The following is a 23,942-nucleotide window of genomic DNA, read 5'->3' on the forward strand; positions in this document are numbered from 1 at the left end:
TTCTGGGCTGCCAGGCAGAGCTCACTTTGCTTATGGCTTCCCGGCTCGGGGAGCAAGGGGGTGGGGACAGCTGGTCGCGGTGGCCCGCTGGGCACCAGCAGAACCCAGGACCCCAAAGCCAAGGCCTCAGGAGACCCCAGGCCAAGATGACCGGCCCTTTCCACACACCACAGGGGAGGCGCCGCTCAAGGGGCGAGCGGGAGGCCAGGCGGGCCCGGGGAGCCCCCTGCTTCTGTTTTCGGTTCCTAGTTCGTGGGCCGTGAGGTCTTGTGAGCTGGAAGCCTCGTGAGATTCTCCAGAGACACAGCGCTGGTGACTGATGCGCCCAAGCCAGTGACCCTCCCGGGGTCTCTCCTAGAAGGCGCTCCGCCCACCGTCGCCGCCTGCGCTTTGTGGAAGTGGCTGTCAGCAGGCCCGGCGGGGCACGGTTCTGTGGGGACCCTGCTCCCCGCCTCTGGGGAAGACCTGGGCTCCGGGCCACCCGGAGGGTCCCCTGACCCCGCGCTCAGGTGAGCGGGCGGCGGCGCGAGGCTCGGCCCGTGACTTCCAGCGTGACCCTGAGCTCGGGCACCCCGGGCCAGGGAGGGGGGCTGGGTGGGCGGAGCCGGGCGCCGGGGTCACCGGGCGGGGCCGGGCGGGAGCCGCCGCGGCGGGACGGCCCCGCCCCGGGGGAGGGCCGGGCGCTGCCGCCACCTTAAGGGCTGGGGTGCGGGGCGGAGGCCGGCGGCGCGGGAGCCCGAGCGGCGTCTGGAGTCCACGGCGGCACCCAGGAGCCAGGAGCCGGAGCGCGACGGAGCCGGGACCGGGGCGTGAGCATGGCGTCGTCTGGGCCGGTGCGGACCCTGCTGCTGCTGCGGCTGCTGCTGCTGCTGGCCGGCGCGGCGCGGGCCGCCCTCTACTTCCGGCCGGGCCAGACCTGCCACAGGCCGCTGCGGGGGGACCAGCTGTCGCGGCTGGGACGCAGGTGGGCCTCCCCTGGGGCCGCAGGGTCCAGGAACCGGGGCGCTACCCCTCTAGACCTGGGAAGGTCGGGCCCAGCCCCTTCCGTCTGGGGGTCCCCCTTTGAGGTCAGGGGAGCCGTGATAGACCGGGCAGGTTCTGCCTCCCCGGCCTTTGCCAGCGCTCTGGTCCCCTCCTTCTGGGGGTGCCCTGCGCCCTAGGTGTCCCGACGGCCTCTAGCTGAGAGCCGGTGCTGTGCCCCAGGAGCCCCGGCGCTGATTTTGGTGGTGGTGGTGGTCTCTCCCCAGGACATACCCCCGGCCATATGAGTACCTGTCCCCGTCGGATCTGCCCAAGAACTGGGACTGGCGCAACGTGGACGGTGTCAACTACGCCAGCGTCACCAGGAACCAGCACATCCCGCAGTACTGCGGCTCCTGTTGGGCCCACGGCAGCACCAGCGCCATGGCAGGTGGGCGGCCCTGGGCCTGGGGCTCCGTGGTTGGTACCCTCAGACCAGTGCCATGGGGGCCCTGGGCGTGGGGCTCCGTGGTTGGCACCCTCAGACCAGTGCCATGGGGGCCCTGGGCCTGGGGCTGAGCGGTTGGCACCCTCAGACCAGCGCCATGGCAGGTGGGCGGCCCTGGGCCTGGGGCTGCGTGGTTGGCACCCTCAGACCAGCACCATGGCAGGTGGTAGCCCTGGGCGTGGGGCTCCGTGGTTGGCACCCTCAGACTAGTGCCATGGGGGCCCTGGGCCTGGGGCTGCGCGGTTGACACCCTCAGACCAGTGCCATGGCAGGTGGGCGGCCCTGGGCCTGGGGCTGCGTGGTTGGCACCCTCAGACCAGTGCCATGGGGGCCCTGGGCGTGGGGCTGCGTGGTTGGCACCCTCAGACCAGCGCCATGGCAGGTGGTAGCCCTGGGCCTGGAGCTCCGTGGTTGGCACCCTCAGACCAGCGCCACGGTAGGTGGTAGCCCTGGGCGTGGGGCTGCGTGGTTGGCACCCTCAGACCAGCGCCATGGCAGGTGGTGGCCCTGGGCGTGGGGCTGCGTGGTTGGCACCCTCAGACCAGCGCCATGGCAGATGGTAGCCCTGGGCGTGGGGCTGCGTGGTTGGCACCCTCAGACCAGCGCCATGGGGGCCCTGGGCATGGGGCTGCGTGGTTGGCACCCTCAGACCAGCGCCATGGGGGCCCTGGGCGTGGGGCTGCGTGGTTGGCACCCTCAGACCAGCGCCATGGGGGCCCTGGGCATGGGGCTGCGTGGTTGGCACCCTCAGACCAGCACCATGGCAGGTGCTGGTCCTGGGCCTGGGGCTCCGTAGTTGGCACCCACAGGCCAGCGCCATGGCAAGTGGTGGCCCTGGGCGTGGGGCTGCGTGGTTGGCACCCTCAGACCAGCGCCATGGCAGGTGGTAGCCCTGGGCCTGGGGCTCCGTAGTTGGCACCCACAGGCCAGCGCCATGGCAGGCGGACAGCTGCACTTGACTGTGAGCAGGGAGAGTCCGTCCATCACTGCAGGCCTGCCCAGCCAGGCTCCAGGTCCTGCAGCCCCATGCTGGACCGCTGATGGACACAGGCCGGGTCATCTCCGAGGTGTCCCCTGGGTGACAGACAGGACCAGGGCTGAAGCGCAGTGACAAGTGGCTGGCAGCGCCCCTCCCGCAGAGCATGTGACCTCAGCCACTGGGGCCGATCGAGGGGTGCAGAAATCACTGAGCCTCAGTCTGCTTCCGGGACGCGGAAGTGAAACCGCAGCAGTTCCCCTGGGGATGAGCCCTGCCCTGGGCCGAGAGGGCGGAGTCAGGGTGCCTGCGGGGCCCCTCCTGACCCACTGTCTGGTCCCTGCGCAGCTGGTTCTCTCACCGAACCTTAACCTCTGGCTGCCTGCCAGGGAGAGGGAGGCCCACGCTGCGAGCAGGCTCTGCACCTGCTTGGAGAGGGAGCTACCAGAGAGGGCCGCAACCAGCCCCAGGCCCACCTGCGGCGATGGAGGGGTGTGTGTGGGGGAGCCTGGAGTGGCACTGGGGGAGGGGCTGGGACTTTGGCCCCGGGAGAGCCTGGGAGCTGAGGCTTTCTCTCCTGGCTTTGGTATCTTGGTGGTCAGCCCTGTTGTAGGTGCGGCCTGGGTTAAAAGGGCTGGCAACATGGGGCTGCTGCCACTTGCCAAAGCTTCGCGGTAGGCACTTGTTGTGTGTCATCCCGTTTGATCCTCTGTCTCCAGGCCCACCCACACCCTGGCTGCCTGGCCCTGGCCTTCCGGGGGGAGGAGCCTGGACCAAGGTGTGAGTGACATCCGGGAGTGGGCCACGGCCTCTCTTTAGGAGGACACTGTGAGGGGTTGGGGTCCGGAGTCTCCGCTGTCTCTCACCAGGGCCTGGGAACCAGCGGGCTGCGGCCGACTGCAGGAGGCTCTGGGAACCCTCCTGGGAGGAGAAGTGAAAGGGGGCAGAGCCAGGGTGGGGAGAGGAACTAGAGGAACTAGAAGGCTTGGGAGGCCTCTGAGCCAGTCTGGGTTTTGCATTTCTAAGAGGCGGCTGGGTAGGGAGGGGATGGCCAGGAACTCGATCAGCTCTGGGCTTGGCCAACCCAGCAGACACCCACCAGCATTCTTGCTCCTTAGACTTCCAGCGGCTTTTTTTTTTTTTTTTTTTAAGATTTATTTATTTATTTGAAAGTCAGTTACAGAGAGAGAGAGAGAGAAAGAGGTCTTCCATCTGCTGGTTCACTCCTCAGATGGCTGCAATGGCTGGAGTTGTGCCGATCCAAAGCCAGGAGCCAGGAGCTTCTTCCTGGTCTCCCATGTGGGTGCAAGGGCCCAAGGACTTGGGCCATCTTCTACTGCTTTCCCAGGCCACAGCAGAGAGCTGGACCAGAAGTGGGGTGGCCAGGTCTCAACTGGAGCCGGTATGGGATGCCAGCACTGCAGGTGGCGGCTTTACCTGCTATGCCACAGCGCCGGCCCCGCTGGCATCTTCTACAGCAGCAGCCAAGGCCCTGCTTCCTCTTCCTCGGGGCAGACCGAGCCCGTACGAGTGGACTACCAGGGGCCGGGGCACATGCCCCCTGACGCAGCTGTGCCCAAGGCCCCCCGGTGTGCGGGAGCCCACCCTTCACCCGCTCAGAGAACTCTCTGCCTTGAACAATCGAGCCAGGAGTCTTTGGCCCTGCTCCTCCCACCCGCCCCCGCCAAACCCAGGGGAGGCAGCTGCTTCCACTTCCCTCTCCCCACCCCTCCCACCGCACGGGCCCTGGTCCCGCCAGGAGCTGCTGGGGCGTGGGGGCAGTGGTCAGCTCCGGGTCTCCTTGGCTGTGCTTCATGGCTTTGCCTTGTGACACGGCCGGCGCCTGGCCCACGCTCACCTGCCTCCACCTCCCTGGCCCTTTCTCCTCCATCTCTGCCACCTCCTGACTCCGAGCCTCTGGTCCCAGGGGCTGCTCTGTCGCCTAAACTCACCCCGACCTCCGGCTGCCCGTTCCCCTCTCGCGTGGGTGCCAGGCGCCTCCAGGCTCGGACGCTGGGGCCGAACGGCGTGGCCTTGCCTGCACGGCTCCCCGGGCCAGCCGGTTTCTTGTGAGAGCATCCTGGAGTCATGGCCGACTCTGACATCCCTCGCGTCACAACGCGGTGACTGATGTGTGGAGAGAGAGGCCAGCCCTGGACCAGTTGGACATTGCCACTGCGCCATGGCCGCTGTCACCGGGTGCCCCTGCGGGAGGGGAGAGGGGAAGCGGCAGGAAGTCCCTGCACTGGCAGGGCTGGGGGTGCCCAGGCAGAGGTGCTCCGAGGGGGGTGGGGGGGGGGCAGGTGATGGCTGGGCGGAGACAGGGACCTGGACAGAGCAGGTGGGAAGGGACAGAAGCTTAGGGGACAGGAGATCCTGGGGGAGCCGAGAACGGTGGAGAGATTGGTGGGTGGGGGCTGCAGGGCCCCGTGTTGGGGTTCCAGTAGATGCGGGGCTTAGTATGCAGACGGCCAGTTTGCTTAGCCGGAACTTGTTAGTGAGAGCGGGAGTGGGGGGAGGCGGGGCGGGGGTGCAGCTCTTGGGGAAGGAAGCAAGGCGGGACCTTGGGACTTGGGTTTGTGTACCTTGAGCAGGTGGGGTCACATCTACTCCTAGGAAGTGGTCCTGGGTGGACCCTTGTGGGATCGGAGCAGTTTGTGGGCGGGGGTGGCCGCTGACCGGGTGCCGCTGGCCCGGGTGGCCGCTGACCGGGTGCCGCTGGCCCTGGCAGATCGCATCAACATCAAGAGGAAGGGTGCGTGGCCCTCCACCCTGCTGTCGGTGCAGCACGTCCTAGACTGTGGGAACGCTGGCTCCTGCGAGGGGGGCAACGACCTGCCGGTGTGGGAGTACGCCCACCGCCACGGCATCCCCGACGAGACCTGCAACAACTACCAGGCCAAGGACCAAGGTGCGTGCTGCCCGTGCCGGGACACCGGCTGCACTCCGGGGCGCCCGGGCTGCCCGTGCCGGGACACCGGCTGCACTCCGGGGCGCCCGGGCTGCCCGTGCCAGGACACCTGGCTGCACTCCGGGGTGCCCGGGCTGACCACCGACTCAGGTGCTGTGGAACTCCCCCCACCACCTGAACCCCAAACTGACCCTGTTGGGCTGAGGCCAAGCCCTTCTGATCTGACCCAACCTGAAAGACGGAGCGCATCTGAAACCTGCCGATGTGCAATAAACATGTTATCTTTGAATCAGCAAGCTTGGCCACAGGCACACCATTTTCTGGTTGTGCCGGGCACTGGGCATTTGGTATCCAAGGACAAAAGTTCTTCTTTTTTAATAAGATTTACTTAATTATTTGAGAGACAGAGATACAGAGAGTGGGAGAGGTCTTCCATCTGCTGGTTCACTGCCCAAGTGGCCGCAGAGGCCAGAGCTGTGCCGATCCGAAGCCAGGAGCCAGGAGCTTCTTCCAGGTCTCCCACATGGGTGCAGGGGCCCAAGCACTTGGGCCATCTTCTACTGCTTTCCCAGGCCATAGCAGGGAGCTGGATCAGAAGTGGAGCAGACGGGACTTGAACTGGTGCCCATATGGGATGCAGGCACTACAGGCGGATACTTAATCTACTACACCACAGCACCAGCTCTGGAAATGCCTTTTTTTTTTTTTTAATATTTATTTGAAAGACAGAATTACAGAGAGATCTTCTATCCACTGGTTCACTCCCCAAATGGCTGCAACAGCCAGAGCTGAGCCGATCAGGAGCCAGGAGCTTCCTCTGAGTCTCCCACATGGGTGCAGGGCCAAGAACTTGGGCCCTCCTCCCGCTGTTTTCCAGGCACATTAACAGAGAGCTGGATCGGAAGTGGAGCAGTCAGGACTCAAACCAGTGCCCATACGGGAGGCTGACACTGCATGCTGGGGCTTTAACCTGCTGTGCCACAGCACTGCCCCCCCGAAAATGCTATTTTTAAAAAAACTCAACATATTGGCCCATTTATTCACTAGCTGGCAGTGGAATTTTTTTTTAAGATTTTATTTACTTTTTCGAGTTCCAGAGACAGATCTGTCCGCTGGTTCACTCCACATATGGTGGCAATGGCTGGGGCTGGGCCAGGCCGCAGCCAGGAGCTTCTTCCGGGTCTCCCACGTGGGTGCAGGGGCTCAAGCACTTAGGCCATCTTCCGCTGCCTTCCTAGGCCACTCGCAGGGAGCTGGATCAGAAGTGGAGCAGCGAGGCCGGCACTGGCTGGCATGTGGGATGCCGACGGCCCAGGCAGCGGCCCCAGTAGAATTCTTGTTAATGTGAAGGGGTTGATTACACTCAAGTTTTAGCTGTAACGTGGAAACGTCCTTCCCCTAGCCTTTAAAGGAGAAGGAAGGCTGAACTTCTTCGCGCCTACTATGCGCTAATTAGCATGTGTCAGATTTTCTGCCAAGGCCCTGGGGAGGAGCTTCTCATAGCCAGCAGCTAAGAGCCGAGTGCTGCCTGGGAGCTGGAGGGGCCCGGGCTCGCGGCTTTGTGGGCTGCAGCTTCCTGCCAGCTCTCCCTGCTCTGCCCTAGAGTGTGACAAGTTCAACCTGTGTGGAACGTGCACGGAGTTCAAGGAGTGTCACCCCGTGCAGAACTACACCCTCTGGAGAGTGGGCGACTACGGCTCCCTCTCGGGGAGAGAGAAGATGATGGCTGAAATCTACGCGAACGGCCCCATCAGGTGAGCAGAGCCGGAGCCAGGGTCCCCGGAGGTGCACGCTGCCTGTGTCCTCTGCTCGCTCCTGGGGGCCAGCTGTGCTCACAACAGCTGCCACACCACCTCCCCTCCCACAAGTGCCACCGGTCACTGCTGTGCCCCTCGGGAGCCCCCAGGCTGGCGTGCATGGAACTCGCCGAGGGGTCATGGAGGCTGGCGGGCTCATGATGGGCTCAGAGCGTGTGAGTCCTCCAGCCCAGGGCTCACGCGACTGCTCGCTCGCAGCTGCGGCATAATGGCCACGGAAAAGATGGCCAACTACAGCGGCGGCATCTACAGCGAGTACTCCGACAAGCCCTTCATCAACCACATCATCTCCGTGGCCGGCTGGGGCGTCAGCGACGGGACCGAGTACTGGATTGTCCGCAACTCCTGGGGTGAACCGTGGGTAAGGCTGTCGGGCCCCGGCTCCCGCCCCTTTCAGCTTTCATGCTCCAGCCCTGGCACGAGACCCCGGGGACCAGCGCCCTGTGGTGCAGTCGGCCCCAGACGCCCACTGAAGCCACCCGGACATTGCCAAGTGCCCCGAGGGCGGGGTGGGAGCTGCTTCTCCTGTTACACCCATCTCCTTCGTACGGTGCAGGTTTTTCTAAAATGCTTTTGATTTGGTCAGAAATTCAGGGACGGTAAGTGAACTGCCAGCTATTAACCAGTAATAGTCTGGGACCCGTGCAACTGGGAAGTGGTCACCGGGGCGTTTGTGCAGACCGTCACCAGCAGGAGAGGCAACGTGTTTTGTGGCATTGATTAGCTCTTGGCAGAGAGGGCCCTGTTGAACATTAACCAGGTCAGGTACTTCACAGAGCTCTGACTGGGCCCAGGGAAGGGGGAGGGGTGGCCGAGGAGCAGGGGCTGACGGCCGACCCCCCCCTGCAGGGCGAGAGGGGCTGGATGAGGATAGTGACCAGCAGCTACAAGGGCGGCCGTGGCGCCAGCTACAACCTGGCCATCGAGGAGACCTGCACCTTTGGGGACCCCATCGTTTAGGGCCGTGCGTCGGGAGCGGCGGTTTCCAGGGCAGTGAGGCGTGAGCCCTACAGAGGGGACCCCGTCGTGACGAGCGCCCGGTGAGGACTGGGGTGGCTGGGAGGCCTGAACACCTCGAAAGAGGCACTGGCCGCGCACTGAGCGGAGCTGGGCGTGGCAGGAGGTACCTGCATGGGACAGCCAGCCACCTGGTAGCCCCGTCCCGCGACAGGACACTGCGGGGCGCCAGGTCTCGGAGAGAGGGCCTGGTGTCTCGCACTGGGCATTTCAGAGGTGGAACAGTCCACTCATCGGGGACTTCCCAACTGCCATGTGACAAATAAAATACCCAGTTTCACACGAGGACCGAGCCTGTGTGTGCCTCATTTACCCAAGAACACCACCCCCCCATGTCGGCTTTTTAAAAACTGATTTATTATTCTAGCAAATTAAAACAGTTACAGCATCGACAAACGGGGTTCCTGGGAGAAAAGTCAACCTCAAAAGTAGTTCAAGGAATCACCCTGGTTTCTGAGTTCCCAGACCCTGGGGCTGAGAGCTGGCTCCACCCCACAGGGACCGGGGCCTCGTCCTACGCTGGGCTCAGGACAAAGGAAGGAGCGCTCAGGAGCCGTTTTCCACTTTTCTGTCGTTACCAAGCTGTCCACCTCCTCCCCAGGACGCCCCTCCCAGGACGCGAGGGTCCTCCCCGGCCAGCCCCCCGGAATGTTCTCTGGCTCTGGCGGTGCTCCCGGCAGTCAGTTCACCATGATGAAGTTGGATTTGCAGTGCGCTGTGACAGGGAGAGGCCGCGTTAGGAAGGGCAGGCGAGAGCGGAGCCGCTGGCGGCAGGGGCCGTGGCCGCGCTCACCTATGAACTCCGTCACAGGGTCGTGCTCGCCCTCCGTCTTGATGGTGCCCGCGATGCTGTCGTTCTCCAGGATGGGGAGGAAGAGCTGCACAAAGTCCGAGGTGTAGGGAGGGGCGATGACCTCCAGCACCTGTGAGGACACGCATGAGGACGTACGCCCGCGGGCGCCGGCACCCACGGCAGGCAGCGTGGAGAGGGCCCCCCCCTTCCCTGGTGCCAACTCCCCTCTCCACCACGAAGACAGGCAGGCACGGCTCTGGTCACGGCCGTCCGCCATTGCCATCCCCGTGACTGTCAGAGAGCAGTCCCCGGTCGGGCACAGAACGCGCTAGGCTGAGCCCGAGGCCGCAGCCCGCGTAGAGCAGGAAGCGGGAACGGCGGTGCGCTGCTGACCTCAGTGACGAAATAGCGGATGAGAGAGATGTCCGTGTCCAGCTTCTCCAGACACTTGCGGATGTAGCTGACGACGGGGAGCACGTAACCCCGGCTCAGCAGGTGCACCATCCTGTCCAGCAGCGTCTTCTTCAACTCGAGCTACGGGGGAGGGGCAGAGGGGCGGTGAGCACGGGGCCCTCGCCCAGCCCGGCGCCCGGGCTCGCTCACCTGCTCCATGACGTCCAGCTGGGAGTGCTCGGTCTCAAACAGCTTCACGAGCAGCTGCAGCACCTGGGGGTGCAGGAGCTGGTGGCAGGTGCTGATCTGCGAACAGACCGGGGGAGCTGCGCTCAGCGCCGTGGCCGCGCTCCGGGCTCGCCCTGAGCACAGGGAGCCACCGTCTCCGCCACAGTGGCCAAAGGGCTCATCGCCGCGACGGAGGCGCCGGGTGCCGGAGCCAGGGCGGGCCAGCTCCGTGCCACTCCTGAGCCCGCAGTGACACCTGAAGGGAACTGAGAGGGCTGTGCGGCCATGACGCTGGACCGCGCAGGGCAGGTGGGAGCAGCTCTGAACCCCCTGGAGCCCTGGCGGCCGCCCTCAGCCCCTCACCTCGTCCAGCAGCGCCAGGTGCACCGGCGTGTGGTCGGTCTGCAGCTGGAAGTACCTTGGTTCTGACACGGTCCAGTCCACCCACTTCAGCACACCCATGGCTACCACGGGAAACCTATAAGCAAACAAGGCAGAAGCTTCCTGTGGGCAGAGAACAACCCGACACCCACGCGGAGGGCGTGCCTGGGTTGGGGAGTTCAGGACGCACAGCCTGCAGCTGCCCCCGGTCCCCCTCCAGGGTGCTCTGCCAGCAGTCAGCTCGCAGCGACCCAGCCCGCCGGCTGCAGCGCGCCCCCCGCCTCTGACTGCAGAGGAGACGGCCACGCAGAGCCCTCGGCGAGCCCCCTCCCGCCCCCGGCACACAGCGGCGGGGAGGCCCCGAGGCCCGAGAGGATGGCTGCCGGCAGGACACCGTCACGGGCGTGGGCGCAGGCTGTCCCCACGCCCGCAGCCCGCCGTCGGTCTGCCGTGCACTGTAGACTCCCTTTCCTTCCCGCTGGTGCACCACCCCGCTGGCCCTCCCATGTTCGGTGAGATTCACCGAACACCTGAACGGCACGAGGCTGCTAACGCCGTCAGCAGGTCCCGTGCACGCAAGAAAGAGGAGGAAAGCACGAAAGGAGCGTCTCGGAGGCTTCCGCGGGAAGCGCGGGGACCCGCGGCCGCCAGCCCGGCGCACCGGATGCACTGGTACAGCGTGCTCAGCTCCGCCACGAGCTCGGAGGCCCCCTTGTTCTCGTTGCAGCACAGGTTGTGCACGGTCTCCACGGCCTTCGACGTGGACTTCAGCTCGTCCTTGTTGATGCTCACCCGCTTGTTCTGCGAACGCAAAGGCGGGGGACGCGGGATGCGGCGGCGCCCAGGCCCTGCCCCCCGCGGGTGCCTCCGGCCGCTCCTCTGCGAATCACCTGCCCCGCCTGAAGCCGGGCCTCAGCAGGGCTCAAAACCCGAACGCAGGGAGCCTGGCGCTCGCCTGTGGCTGGGGAAATCCGTGCGGAGACACCCCGCCGGCACTGTCCTAGCACACCGCCGACGTTGTGACACGAGCGGGCTCAGGGATCCCGCAGCCCAGTTTCCCCGGGGGCGGAGCACACAGCCCGGCCCGGCAGTACCTTCTTCCACGTCTCCACCACACTCGCGGCGTAAGCCAAGATCTGGATGTACTTGTGCTTGTGGTCCTGGTTGATCCTGGCCCCGGGCTTGAAGAGAGACTGCATGAACAGGTCCAGGAAGGCGGGCACCCGGATCTGAGGAGCAGGCGGGGGCGGGACGGCGGCAGTGAGGGGCCCTGCCCCAGCCATCCCGCGGGCCCTGTGCGGCAGAGTGCGAGAGGGCCGGGAAGAAGCGTCCCATTCACCCCCTTAGGGGAGGCAGAACTCGGGGCTGGGGCGCCGCGGCTTACCAGCTCGACGGGAGGGGGGTCCATGCTGGTGAACATCTTGAAGAGCACAGTGATGTCCGCGGGGTTCAGCGCCCCCTTGGACAGCATGGCGCCGAGGGCCTGGCAGGCCCGCGGGTAGGACGCAGCTGTGCCCAAGGCCAGCGTGATCTGACTGGCATCGTGGCCCCTGCAGGGAAACACACACGGCCCCGGGCACTCAGGGGCGGCTCTGTCCCTCTTTTTTTTCTTATTTTTTTGACAGGCAGAGTGGACAGTGAGAGAGAAAGACAGAGAGAAAGGTCTTCCTTTGCCGTTGGTTCACCCTCCAATGGCTGCCGCGGCTGGTGTGTTGCGGCCGGCGGCCGGCGCACCGCGCTGATCCGAAGCCAGGAGCCAGGTGCTTCTCCTGGTCTCCCATGGGGTGCAGGGCCCAAGCACTTGGGCCATCCTCCACTGCACTCCCAGGCCACAGCAGAGAGCTGGCCTGGAAGAGGGGCAACCGGGACAGAATTCGGCGCCCCGACCAGAACTAGAACCCGGGGTGCCAGCGCTGCAGGCAGAGGATTAGCCTAGTGAGCCGCGGCGCCGGCCCCTCTCTTGTGTTGAGTGCTCTGCCCTGCTGGGACCGCTGTTCTTTCACAATTCTGTCATTCACCGGCGTTGGGACGACCCACACGGAGAGAAAACAGGGAAAGGATGACTCAAGTAAGCCCTCGCAGTGGTAAAAGGGGTCACACACACTTTAAATACCCTAGTAAGAGTCTACTCGTAGGGGCTGGTGCTGTGGCATAGTGGGTAAAGCCAGCACCTGCAGTGCCAGCATCCCATATGGGCACTGGTTCGAGTCCTGACCACTCCACTTCCAGTCCAGCTCTCTGCTGTGGCCTGGGAAAGCAGCAGAAGATGGCCCAGGTCCTTGGGCCCCTGCACCCGCGTGGGAGACCTGGAAGAAGCTCCTGGCTCCTGGTTTCAGATCAGCCCAGCTCTGGCCACTGTGGCCATTTGGGGAGTGAACCAGTGGATGGAAGACTTCTCTCTCTCTCTCTGCCTTTCAAATAAATTTTTAAAATCTTTAAAAAAAAAAAAAAAGTCCATTAGCAGTAGAACATAAAGCTAGTAAGAGCTAATTGGTTCAGGGCTACAACCTAACAATTACATTTCTGAATAATTATTTTAAGACTGCAACATGATTTGCAATTATGAATCCCAACATCTGAACACGCAGGTCCCGAAACCCAGGGAACCGAAAAATAGTCGAGACGTCACACATGTTCACCCACACCACGGCCGGCAGCCCGAGCTCCCGACGCCTCCAGCTCCACTGGCTACAGAGCAGCTCGGCCAGGCGTCAGGACAGGAGCAGCGGACGCTCGGGCTGCGCGTCTCGCGCTGGGGGGGGAGTTTTGGGGGGGGAGGGGGCTGAGGGGCACAGTGGGGAGGGGCAGAACAGGCAGAGACGCAGCCTCACTTCTCCTGGGCGAAGCGTTGCACCTCCTGCGCGATCCGGCGCACGGCAGCGCCGCCCTGCTCCTCCTGCGCCAGCACGGACATCATGGCCTGGGCGAACAGGTAGGTGTGCTCCCCGTGGCACACCATCTTCTGCAAGGTTGGAGAGCGCGTGGGCATCACCGCGCAGCCCTGGCAAGCGCACGCCGGGGCACCTGCTGCCTGCAGGCTCTCGGGGGCCGGGGCGGGGGGGGTGCTGTGGGGCCTGTACCATCTGTATTTACAACCTCATCCGTGGCCATACGAAGTTTTTAATTTAAAAATCTGCCTGCTCTAGATGTACTGAATTTCGGGTGCCACCTGCCACTGCCTTGGCAGGGCCAGAACAAACGATTTCCCGGGGCCTGTACAGCCTGCGGGCGGACGTCCCCCACCCTGCCCGAAGGGAGGCAGCGTTCATGCCTGAAACACGAGGGCCCTGATCTGGGGCTCCTGCAGTAAAGGACTCACAGCAAACTCAGGGAGGTTCTTCTCAAGGTTTTCTTCTCCTCCGTCTAAGATCGTAGCTAGAGAGGTGCGGAGCACCCTGGAGAACACTTCCAGCTGCTGGCACGCTGTGGACACGCTGGTGATCTCCCCTTGGTAGCCTGCGTCGGAAATGAGCTACCACGCACACACAAGAGGTCAAGGTGCGGCCGTGGTGCCCACACGTGGTGCCCACACGTGGCGCCCACACGTGGCACCCAGGGGAGGCTCGTCTCTGTCTGTGGTGAGCAGAACGGGCAGGCCCTGGCCTCAGGCCCCACACCCCTTCCCCTTTCACCGTGACCCGGCTCATGGCCCAGGCTCGGCCCCCTGCCTCGAGTTATCAAGCACAGGGACCCGCGAGGCTCGTTCAGGGCTGCTCAGAGCACACATCACACACCCCTGCCCACTCCTCCCTCCACGGGGTCGGAGGCGCAGCCTAGGCCCGGCCTCTGCAGGGGCGGCTGACCCTTCCCTAACTCCAGAACTCTCCCTACCTTGACGGTGAAGTTAAGCATCAGGCAGTCCGGATGGGCTTCAGCCAGTTTGTAAAAGAGATCTCTCCACGTGGTGTGCGCGATCATCTGCTCCAGCCAGGCCGGGGTCTGCCGGTGGACAGAGGACGAGAGGCCCAGCGCTAGCCGGAGCGGCGACCACCTAATCCGAGCAGTCACGGACACTCCAGTGGAGCAGCCCCCAGCGAGACATGGCCCAGGGCCAGTCACGGCCACTCGGGTGCTGCGTGCAGGAGGCCCCTGGACACGTGCGCCACGCAGGTGCCACACCGGCTGCATGCCCTTGGCACGGACACAGCACAGGTGACTCTGCCCATCACATGTTGTGAAAAATGTCCCAGCTACCTGCTGTGTGGCTCACGCGCTGGGGGCTGCACTCAGATCCTGCCACTCTGCTGGGCCAGCGCCAGGCCCCGTGGCTGCTTCTGGCCGCGGGCAGCGCACAGCAGCTCTGGAGGAGGCTGTCTGATGAGGCGTGGGCTGACCGCAGCCCCAGGCCCCGCCCACAACTTCCTCCTGCTCTCCGGCCTTCGCGGCTCACACCACGTCTGCCTCCCCTCACCGCGGTCTCTCCATCCTCAGTGCCTGCCCCTTGGGGGTGCACTCCAGCGCGTCTCCCACTGCTGTGCCCGGCCGCTCCCCACTCCCTGCCCTGCCGGCGCCCGTTCTGACCATGTGCCAGTCTGCCTCCCACGCCGGCTCTGGTGCTCAGCTCACGGAGCTCACACAACGGGCCACACGGCACTGTGCGCGTGGATTAGCCAAAGGCCCGAGGAACTGGCGTTAGACAAAATAAAAGCACCACTCACTCACCTCCCCTTCTTCAGTGAAAATGGAGTCTGCTTTGCGGGGGTCGAAATGTTTGATGAGCAAACTCTTCAAGTGATTTTCCACAGTTTCCTGAACCTGCAGCGGCTCGACACCTGCAAGAGGCGGCAGCAGCTCGCGTGTTGCAGCTGCTCTGACCACTCGGTCTCGGCAGGCTTCGGACTGCTCCGGCGGTGATGAACTACACTCGACGGTGAGAGCCGACGGCGGCACGGGACGGACAGTCGAGGGCGCGTCTGCACCGAAGGGGCTGGAACATCCCCAGGAGTGCCCAAGGACAAGGACAAATGGCCAAACCGGACAGGGAGGAGGTTGGATAAACAGCCCCGCCCGGCAGGAGAGACCAGACGCCAGGCACGAGGCGCACACTCGGATCTGACCCCTGGCACAGCGGTGAGTCGCCGAGCCCCTGGACGGGGCGTGCTTCAGCGATGGCACCGGCGCCCCGCTCAGTGGAGTGACAGTGCGGGTCCACTCTGATCGCAGCAGCTAAAGCCACGACCACGGCCAGGGACTAGTCACTGCTCGCCGCAGCGGACCGCCTGGGAGCAGCACCCTGACGCGCTGCGCGACCCCAGTTCTACAACACGCTTGGGACAAGCGCCCCGTGAGAACACGTTTGCAGGCTCTATAAAGCTCAGTTATGGACTCAAAGGTGAGTCCAGCAGACAAAAATGGGCCAAAAGTTCAGCTCTTACTCAAGCAAGCCTTACCGACCAGGACCAGAGCAGGCCCTCCCCACACCGGCCCACGGGTGCCCACGGGCCCAGCGAAGCACCTGTCTGGATGAGCCACTCGGCCAGCAGGTTCACCGTCTGGGCCACGGCCGTGTAGTTCTCAGACAGGAGCTGGATGACGTTCTCCGGAGACCCCCCAGCCTGGAAATACCTGGGAGGCAACGCGGCGGTCATGGCGCTGAGCGTGGAGCAGGCGGCCGGGCACACAGCGCCGCGCCAAAGGGGGGCAGGGCACGAGTGGTGCAGGCAGGGCGCCCCCCAGGCTTCACAGCCCCTTACTCGCCATGGCACCTTCTGGGCAGCTTACACAACTGGCACGGGAGGACCCCGCGCCCACCGCCCCGCGGGGCACCTGCCTCTTCAGGGTGTTGAAGATGGAGGGCTCCATGATGTAGTCCCGGGTGGAGAACTTGTGCAGGCACTCCTGCTGCACCTCGGCGTCGTCCTCGCCCTCCCCGGAGTCGTCCTCCTGCGGCTGGGACGCCAGGACACAGCCGTCAGCCCTGCAGTCTGTGGGCGCTGTGGGCGCTGCCGGTCACCCCTGGCGGCCCACGGCTCACTCTGCGGACGCTGCCTTTCCCAAACGTATGCCACGCTTTACTTCCTGTGAGTCTCAGACAACCTCAAGGACTGGGCTGGACAGGCAGCGCGCAGCTGAGAAGGCGGCACCGGGGAGCCGGCGCTGTGTGCGGCGCGGGTCAAGCCACCGCCCGCAACACCAGCTTCCCTCTCGGAGCACCGGCTCGAGCCCCAGCTGCTCTGCTTCTGATCCAGCTTCCTGCTAATTCGCCTGGGAAAACAGAGGATGATGGCTCAAGTATGTGAGCTGTTGCCAACCGAAGGATGGAGTTCCTGGCTCCTGGCCCAGCCCTAGCTGTTGTGGGTATGGGGGAACTCAAACAGCAGACAGAAGGTCTCTATTTCTCTCTCCCTCACACTCCTGCTTTTCAAATAAATAATAAATCTTTAAAAAAAAAAAAAGTGTGTGTGGGGGGGGCATCTGCAGTCACACCGAGTGGGTCTGTGAGGCCGCCCCACCCTGGCAAACCACCGGCCACAGTCACCCGTCACCAACTCCCGAGTGTCTACTTCCTCCTGCTTAATAAAGATGACAATGGCAAGCCCCTTTCAGCTGTGAGGATCCTGGGAACTCCACAAGCTGAGTTTTGAAGAGCCAAGCGTAACCCCCGAAATTCAGTAAAAGCTAAACAGATGCTAGCCGTTACGATCTTTTCACTATTTTTTAAAAAAATATTTATTTATTGAGTGTTCTCTCTCTCTCTCTCTCTCTCTCTCTCTCCAGACAAGCAGACAGGATGCTGAGGCACTGTCCCTCTACTTCTCCCCTCCTGGCCCACTCTAATCCTGAATTAGGCCTGCCCATGTGCGTGCTTTCTCACCGTTTAAATAAACGTTATCGCTTTGTGTACCAAATATGTGGTGGTACCTAGATATGTGGCTTCCCTGGGTAACAGGCAAGGACCTGGAATGGGAATTTAGGCCCCACCTCTCCCACAACAAAACCATGAGAGAGCTGCAGATCTCTGGTGTCAGGTGCCACTGCTTGTCACCACGCTGATGACAACGCACCTGTCCTGGTGTCCTCGAGGCCCTGAGATTACATGTAGTGTGACCAGGCTCTCCTGCTTAGCCAAGAAGCTGAAATAAGGAACAAGGCGACTTATGCTTTAGGACATGGGTAAGAAAAGAAAAAAAAGATTTATTTATTTATTTGAAAGGCAGAGTTACAGAGAGACAGAAGCGAGAGTCAGAGAGAGACAGAGACAGACAGAGACGTCTTCCTTCCACTGGCTCACTTTCCAAGTGGCCACAACGGCTGAAGCTGAGCAGATCTGAAGCCAGAAGCCAGGAGCTTCCTCAGGGTCTTCCATGCAGGTGCAGGGGCCCAAGTACTCAGGCCATTTTCTACTGTTTTCCCAGGCCATAGCAAAGAGCTGGATCAGAAGTAGAGCAGCAAGGACTTGAACTGGCACCCATATGGGACGCTGGTGCTGCAGGCGGTGGCTTTACCTGCTGCGCCACAGCGCCGGCCCCCACTACTACTCTTTTTAAAGGTTTATTTATTTATTTGAAAGGCAAGGTTAGAGAGAGAGAGAAAGAGAGAGATCTTCTATCTGCTGGTTCACTCTCTAAATGGCTGCAACAGCCAGAGCTGGGCCAATCTGAAGCCAGGAGCCAGGAGGTCTCCCACGTGGGTGCAGGGGTCCAAGCACTTGGGCCATCTTCTACTGCTTTCCCAGGCCACAGCAGAGAGCTGGATCAGAAGAGGAGCAGCCAGGACTCCAACCCATGCCCATATGGGATGCTGGTGCTGCAGGTGGCAGCTTAACTCGCCGATCCACAGCACTATTGCTTCATACAAGTGCTTCCCAACATCAGTGGAAGCCATTGTTGAAGGCACCAGTGTGCTGCTGGGAAGGGAAGATCCTAGCTTGTCCTTGTCCTTGTTGGGAAGGGTCTCAGGTCAGCAGGCCCGACGGGGTTCCAGTGTCCCCTCTGGGTGGAAGCAAGCTCAGGCAGGTCACTGAGCCCACGGGCCAGGCAGGCGTCCTCACCTGCTGACCGCCACGCGATGACGGGGGCTGAAGGAGCCCAGGTCTGTAAGTCCCCACGCTGGCACCCTAACCGCAAGCAAAGGCCTGGGTACACTGACTTTGTGCCCAACGCTGCCCCCACTTCCTAGAGAACCTAAGGAAACGCTCAACAAGACCTGGCTGTTTCCACCCAAGGACTCAGAGACCAGCGGGAGCGAGCACCTTCCTGCCACACTGCGGCTAAGAACCGGCCCAGGGCCAGAGCTGCCGGCCTCGTAGTTTTGTAAATGAAGTTTTACTGGCCCACGGCCTCAAAGTTCGATTACGAACTGTCCACGACGGCCTTCCCCTGTGAGAGCAGAGGTGAGAAGCCGGGAAATACTTGCTCCCTGCTCTGCACTAACACTCCACGGTAGTGCTCACCATGAAAACTGGGGAGCCAAGACCCCAACATGCGTGTGCGTGTGCGTGCACTTGGGCTCCAAGCCAAGGCTCTCGCTTCCCCCACCCCGTCCGCCCTGGGGCCGCCCACTTGCTGGCTCCCTCCACCACTCAGCCCGCCTCTCTCAGCTCTCGACTGGAGCGCTCAGTCTGGCCTCATTCCCACTGCGATGTCCACACGAACCCCCAACTCCTTACGTCCAACACTGGCCTTGCCTTCTCCCACCGCCCACGTTACCGAAGGATCCCATCATCCGTCTGTCACCGGCACCCAGGGAGGCACCCTCCAGGGCTCCTCTCACCCCACCCCCACGTCCCATCCCGAAGCCCCGTCAAGCCCAGCTCTCGTGGACCCGTGCAGTCCGCCTCTGCCTTCCACACCGACCTGCATGCCCGCAGTAGCAACGCCCCCCCACCTGTCTCACTGCTTCCTCCCAGTCATTCCCACCCTGATCCACAGCCACTTCATGACAACAAATCCAACGGCTCGCTCCTGCCTACCGTTTCCCATCTCCCTCGGAAAACACCATCCGAGCTCCGGCATAAGCTTGCCCATCCCGCTCACCCCAACCGTGCACTCAGCAGCTCGAAGCGTCTGCCGCCCAGGCCTCGCGTTACAGGGGCCTCCCAACATGTCATCCATCGGGCACCAAGTGGACAGACCTGGGCTCACCATCGCCACGTGCAGCTCGTGCCACACTTCTGCCACCTCTCTCCCTCCCTCCTCCTAGCAGTGCCACGGGTAAACATCTGGAGAGCCCACCAGGGTCAAGGGGCTAAGTGAGGATCCTAAAGTCCTCCCGCCAGTGGGGTCTCAGCCTGGCTCTGCCTCTCCCAACTTCGTAAGCCGGGCAAGACACTCCGGTGCTCGTTCCACAGAGCGAAGGCACTGGGCCCAGCGGCCCCGAGCTGTGCCTGACACCAGCACACACCAGGCCGCTGGGAGGCCGCTACCACGTCTGCAGAGGTGCGACAGCGCGTTCCGCCAAATAACTCACACCCACGCCCCCCTACCTGGACCTGGGCTAACTCAGATCCACGCCCCCCCTACTTGGACCTGGGCTAACTCACACCCACGCCCCCCTACCTGGACCTGGGCCAACTCACACCCACGCCCCCCTACCTGGACCTGGGCTAACTCATACCCACGCCCCCCCTACCTGGACCTGGGCCAACTCACACCCACGCCCCCCCTACCTGGACCTGGGCCACCTCACACCCACGCCCCCCTACCTGGACCTGGGCCAACTCACACCCACGCCCCCCTACCTGGACCTGGGCCAACTCACACCCACGCCCCCCTACCTGGACCTGGGCTAACTCACACCCACACCCCCCTACCTGGACCTGAGCGAACTCATACCCACGCCCCCCTACCTGGACCTGGGCTAACTCACACCCACGCCCCCCTACCTGGACCTGGGCTAACTCACACCCACGCCCCCCTACCTGGAGCTGAGCCAACTCACACCCACGTCCCCCTACCTGGAGCTGAGCTAACTCACACCCACGCCCCCCTACCTGGGCCTGAGCTAACTCACACCCATGCCCCCCTACCTGGACCTGGGCTAACTCACACCCACACCCCCCTACCTGGACCTTAGCTAACTCACACCCACGCCCCCCTACCTGGACCTGAGCGAACTTACACCCACGCCCCCCTACCTGGACCTGGGCTAACTCACACCCACGCCCCCCTACCTGGAGCTGAGCCAACTCACACCCACGCCCCCCTACCTGGACCTGGGCCAACTCACACCCACGCCCCCCTACCTGGAGCTGAGTCAACTCACACCCACGTCCCCCTACCTGGAGCTGAGCTAACTCACACCCACGCCCCCCTACCTGGGCCTGAGCTAACTCACACCCACGCCCCCCTACCTGGACCTGGGCTAACTCACACCCACGCCCCCCTACCTGGACCTGGGCCAACTCACACCCACGCCCCCCCTACCTGGACCTGGGCCACCTCACACCCACGCCCCCCCTACCTGGACCTGGGCCACCTCACACCCACGCCCCCCTACCTGGACCTGGGCCAACTCACACCCACGCCCCCCTACCTGGACCTGGGCCAACTCACACCCACGCCCCCCTACCTGGACCTGGGCTAACTCACACCCACGCCCCCCTACCTGGACCTGAGCGAACTCATACCCACGCCCCCCTACCTGGACCTGGGCTAACTCACACCCACGCCCCCCTACCTGGACCTGAGCTAACTCACACCCACGCCCCCCTACCTGGACCTGGGCTAACTCACACCCACGCCCCCCTACCTGGACCTGGGCCAACTCACACCCACGCCCCCCTACCTGGACCTGGGCCAACTCACACCCACGTCCCCCTACCTGGAGCTGAGCTAACTCACACCCACGCCCCCCTACCTGGAGCTGAGCTAACTCACACCCACGCCCCCCTACCTGGACCTGGGCTAACTCACACCCACGCCCCCCTACCTGGACCTGGGCTAACTCACACCCACGCCCCCCTACCTGGACCTGGGCCAACTCACACCCACGCCCCCCTACCTGGACCTGGGCCAACTCACACCCACGTCCCCCTACCTGGAGCTGAGCTAACTCACACCCATGCCCCCCTACCTGGAGCTGAGTCAACTCACACCCACACCCCCCTACCTGGAGCTGAGCCAACTCACACCCACGCCCCCCTACCTGGACCTGGGCTAACTCACACCCACGCCCCGCTACCTGGCCCTCTGAGCCGTCAGCAGTGTGACGGAGTGACGATGGAGACAAGGGACAGGGTTTGGATCCCACTCCTTCCTTCCCCAGCTGTGTGACCCTGCACAGGTCCCGAGGCCATGACCTCTCACCTCTGCATTTGTAAGGTGAGATCTGGGGCGTGCGGGAGGACGATGCATCAAAGCCCCCAGCCCCTGCTCTCCATGAGCTCCCTCTGACCCAACCTGCTCCACTCCAAGCCCCAGACGCTGTGGAGGAACACAACGTCCGACCCGCTCTCGTCACTCCCGGTCCGGAACGCCGGGATGAGCCCCACTGGACAGGGCTCTGTAAAGCCCTCCAGGACCCGCCCCGCAGCCCTCACCACCACCGCTCCGCCACGGCCAGCCAAGCACCAAGGGACTTCGGGCCGAGTTCTCCCTGCCTCTTCCCACTCAGCGCTGGGCCGCTGCTTGCCACCACCCTGCTGTCCCAGAAGTAAACCCACTTCATCCCCTCCAAGCACCAGTTCTGCAGATCCCACGCACACAGCGGCTCCACAAAGTCTGCAGCAAACGGAACGCCAGGGTTAGGTTTCTTTTGGTGCGAGCCGTTCTGGAAATTCATGTACTCGAGGTCTTCAGAAAGTTAGAGGGGCCAGGGTGTGGCACGGCAGGCTAGGCCGGCCTCCCACGCTGAGGGCAGGCGAAGGCCAGCTGCTCTGCTTCTACAGAACGTCAGCCCCAAGCTAGCGCCTGGGAGGCAGCAGGTGACGGCCCAAACACTGGGCCCTTGCTACCATGTGGGGGACCTGCACAGACAGCCTGCCTCCTGGCTTCGTTGTAGTTGTCTGGGGAGTGAACCAGCGGATGGAAGACCCCTCTCCCTCTGTGTGTGTCACTGGTCTTTCAAATAAATAATCTTTTTTTTAAGATTTATTTATTTATTTGAAAGTCTGAGTTACAGAGAGAGAGAGAGAGAGAGAGAGAGAGGTCTTCCATCCGCTGGTTCACTCCCCAGATGGCCACAATGGCCGAAGCTGTGACGATTCGAAGCCAAAGTCCAGGAGCTTCTTCGGGGTCTCCCATTTAGGGCAGGGGCCCAGGACGCGGGCATCCTCCACTGCTTTCCCAGGCCACAGCAGAGAGCTGATCAGAAGTGGAGCAGCCGGGACGGCGCCAGCCCAATAATCTTTTTCAGAAACAAAGGCTGTGGCACAGCAGGTTAAGCCAGGGTCTGCAGTGCCGGGTTGGAGTCCCGGCTGCTCCACTTCCGATCCAGCTCCCTGCTAATGCACCTGGGAAAGCAGCGGAAGACGGGCCAGGTGCTTGGGCCCTGCACCCGCCTGGGAGACCTGGTGGAGCTCCTGGCTCCTGGCTTCCGCCTGGCCCAGCTCTGGCCATTGCAGCCATTACAGCCATGTGGGGAGTGAACCAGCGGATGGATCTCTCTCTCTCTCAACTCCGACTCTCAAATAAGCAGATTCCTAAAAAAAAAAAAAAAGGCTCTTGACAAGCATTATGGAAAGCTGTTGGGTGACCCCACATTTATTTCTGCAGCACAATAAACTGATCTTGGAACTCCATCTTCCACGAACGCGCGTCCAGCAGGCCTGGGAGGGGTCTGAGGCCCCCGCCGGGGAGGGGGCGGCCGCCCTCGCACCCCGGCCCCGGGCGGGCAAGGCCAGAGTCCTCTCGGTCAGCCCGAAGAGCCGACGCGGGGCTGGGTCGCGGATCACCGACACACAGGACGGAAAGCCCCAGTCCCGCCTTGGACTCGTGACGCTGGCCGGCGGTCCGCAGCTTTATTTCTGATAAAAACGCGAGCCTCCGGGCCCGACCCCCGCACGTCGGCGTTTCGGGGCCGCCAGCCCCGGAGCCCGCCCGGCCCCGCGCGCCCCCCACGGCAGGAAGCCGCGGCGCCGGGCCGGCCCCGGGTCCCCCACCCGGCGTCCAGCGAGCGAGGGGCGGAGGCCCGCGGCCGGCGGCGGGGCGGGCGGGGCCGGTGGCGACGCGCGCGGCTCGGACACCGCGGCCGCGCGGCCGGGCGCGCGCACTCCCCGCACGCGCGGGCGCGGCGGCGGCGCAGACGCACGACCCTCGTCGGGGGCGCCCGGGGCCCCGCCTCACCTGGCCGCCGTCCGCCTCGTCGCCCCACTCGGCAGCACTCCCGAAGTAGTCCTCGTCCATGATGGCGCCCGGCCCGGCCCCCGCCATGCTCTCCCGCGAGCCAGCGCGGCGCCGGCGCCTGCGCGCACGCGCGGCCCCGGCCCCGCCCCCGCGGCCGCGCGCCTGGGCCCGGGCGGGGGCGGGGCCTCGGCGGGGGCGGGGCCTGGCCGGCGTGCGCGCCCGGGGCCGAGCGGCCGCCGGGGGTCGGTCCAGGAACCCTGCCTGGACCGGGCCTGGAGGCCTTGACTGCGGCTGGAAGTTTCCAGCTGGCCCCTGGGCTCCGCCTCAGCTCGCGGTCCCGGGAGCACCCGTTTCCTCGTCGGGCAGCTGGGCCCCAAAGTGAATTACTCTAATCGTTGGCTAAGAGTCCTCAAATGCAATTGATGTGACGACCGCTTGTCCACTCCCCAGGTGCTGATGACAGCCGGGGCTGGGCCCAGGCGGCGGGAGCTGGAGCTCCATCCAGGCCTCCCAGTGCTGGAGCGGTGACCGCTGCCTCCGGGGGTCTTCCCTGGCGGGAAGCCGGGGTCAGCACCGGGAGCCGGCTCACCGTGCTGATCCGAAGGCAGGAGCCAGGTGCTTCTCCTGGTCTCCCCTGGGGTGCAGGGCCCAAGCACTTGGGCCATCCTCCACTGCACTCCCGGGCCACAGCAGAGAGCTGGCCTGGAAGAGGGGCAACCAGGACAGAATCCGGCG

At 63.8% G+C, this 23,942-nt stretch overlaps 2 protein-coding genes across 2 annotated transcripts; one reads left to right on the forward strand and one right to left on the reverse strand.

Annotated features, from left to right (window-relative positions):
* Positions 1–668: 668 nt before the first annotated feature.
* On the forward strand, positions 669–8,474 carry CTSZ (cathepsin Z). Its single transcript, XM_070051373.1, has 6 exons — positions 669–964; positions 1,248–1,411; positions 5,176–5,355; positions 6,959–7,109; positions 7,371–7,533; positions 8,022–8,474. Exons 1-6 carry the CDS (start codon positions 816–818, stop codon positions 8,130–8,132), a joined length of 918 nt encoding a protein of 305 aa, XP_069907474.1. The 5' UTR covers positions 669–815; the 3' UTR covers positions 8,133–8,474.
* A 50-nt stretch (positions 8,475–8,524) lies between these two features.
* On the reverse strand, positions 8,525–23,354 carry NELFCD (negative elongation factor complex member C/D). The gene is made up of 15 exons (XM_051835062.2): positions 23,208–23,354; positions 15,755–15,873; positions 15,440–15,549; positions 14,647–14,756; positions 13,816–13,923; positions 13,304–13,456; positions 12,816–12,946; positions 11,369–11,534; positions 11,079–11,213; positions 10,646–10,785; positions 9,967–10,081; positions 9,586–9,681; positions 9,376–9,516; positions 8,983–9,112; positions 8,525–8,904 (listed from the first exon to the last, which is right to left on the reverse strand). Exons 1-15 carry the CDS (start codon positions 23,292–23,294, stop codon positions 8,870–8,872), a joined length of 1,776 nt encoding a protein of 591 aa, XP_051691022.1. The 5' UTR covers positions 23,295–23,354; the 3' UTR covers positions 8,525–8,869.
* Between the last annotated feature and the right edge of the window lie 588 nt (positions 23,355–23,942).

The sequence above is a fragment of the Oryctolagus cuniculus genome, chromosome 11 (assembly GCF_964237555.1).
Source record: "Oryctolagus cuniculus chromosome 11, mOryCun1.1, whole genome shotgun sequence".
Lineage (NCBI taxonomy): Eukaryota > Metazoa > Chordata > Mammalia > Lagomorpha > Leporidae > Oryctolagus > Oryctolagus cuniculus.

What these genes read in the sequence shown, in the direction of transcription:
- CTSZ (XM_070051373.1), top strand. Translation starts at nt 816, where the DNA reads ATGGCGTCGTCTGGGCCGGTGCGGACCCTGCTGCTGCTGCGGCTGCTG. An exon ending in CTACCAGGCCAAGGACCAAG is followed by an intron (nt 5,356 to 6,958) that starts GTGCGTGCTGCC and finishes GCTCTGCCCTAG; the next exon opens with AGTGTGACAAGTTCAACCTG. An exon ending in ACTCCTGGGGTGAACCGTGG is followed by an intron (nt 7,534 to 8,021) that starts GTAAGGCTGTCG and finishes CCCCCCCTGCAG; the next exon opens with GGCGAGAGGGGCTGGATGAG.
- NELFCD (XM_051835062.2), bottom strand. Translation starts at nt 23,294, where the DNA reads ATGGCGGGGGCCGGGCCGGGCGCCATCATGGACGAGGACTACTTCGGG. An exon ending in ACGAGGCGGACGGCGGCCAG is followed by an intron (nt 15,874 to 23,207) that starts GTGAGGCGGGGC and finishes CTGGCGTCCCAG; the next exon opens with CCGCAGGAGGACGACTCCGG. An exon ending in AGAACCTCCCTGAGTTTGCT is followed by an intron (nt 12,947 to 13,303) that starts GTGAGTCCTTTA and finishes CCAACCTTGCAG; the next exon opens with AAGATGGTGTGCCACGGGGA.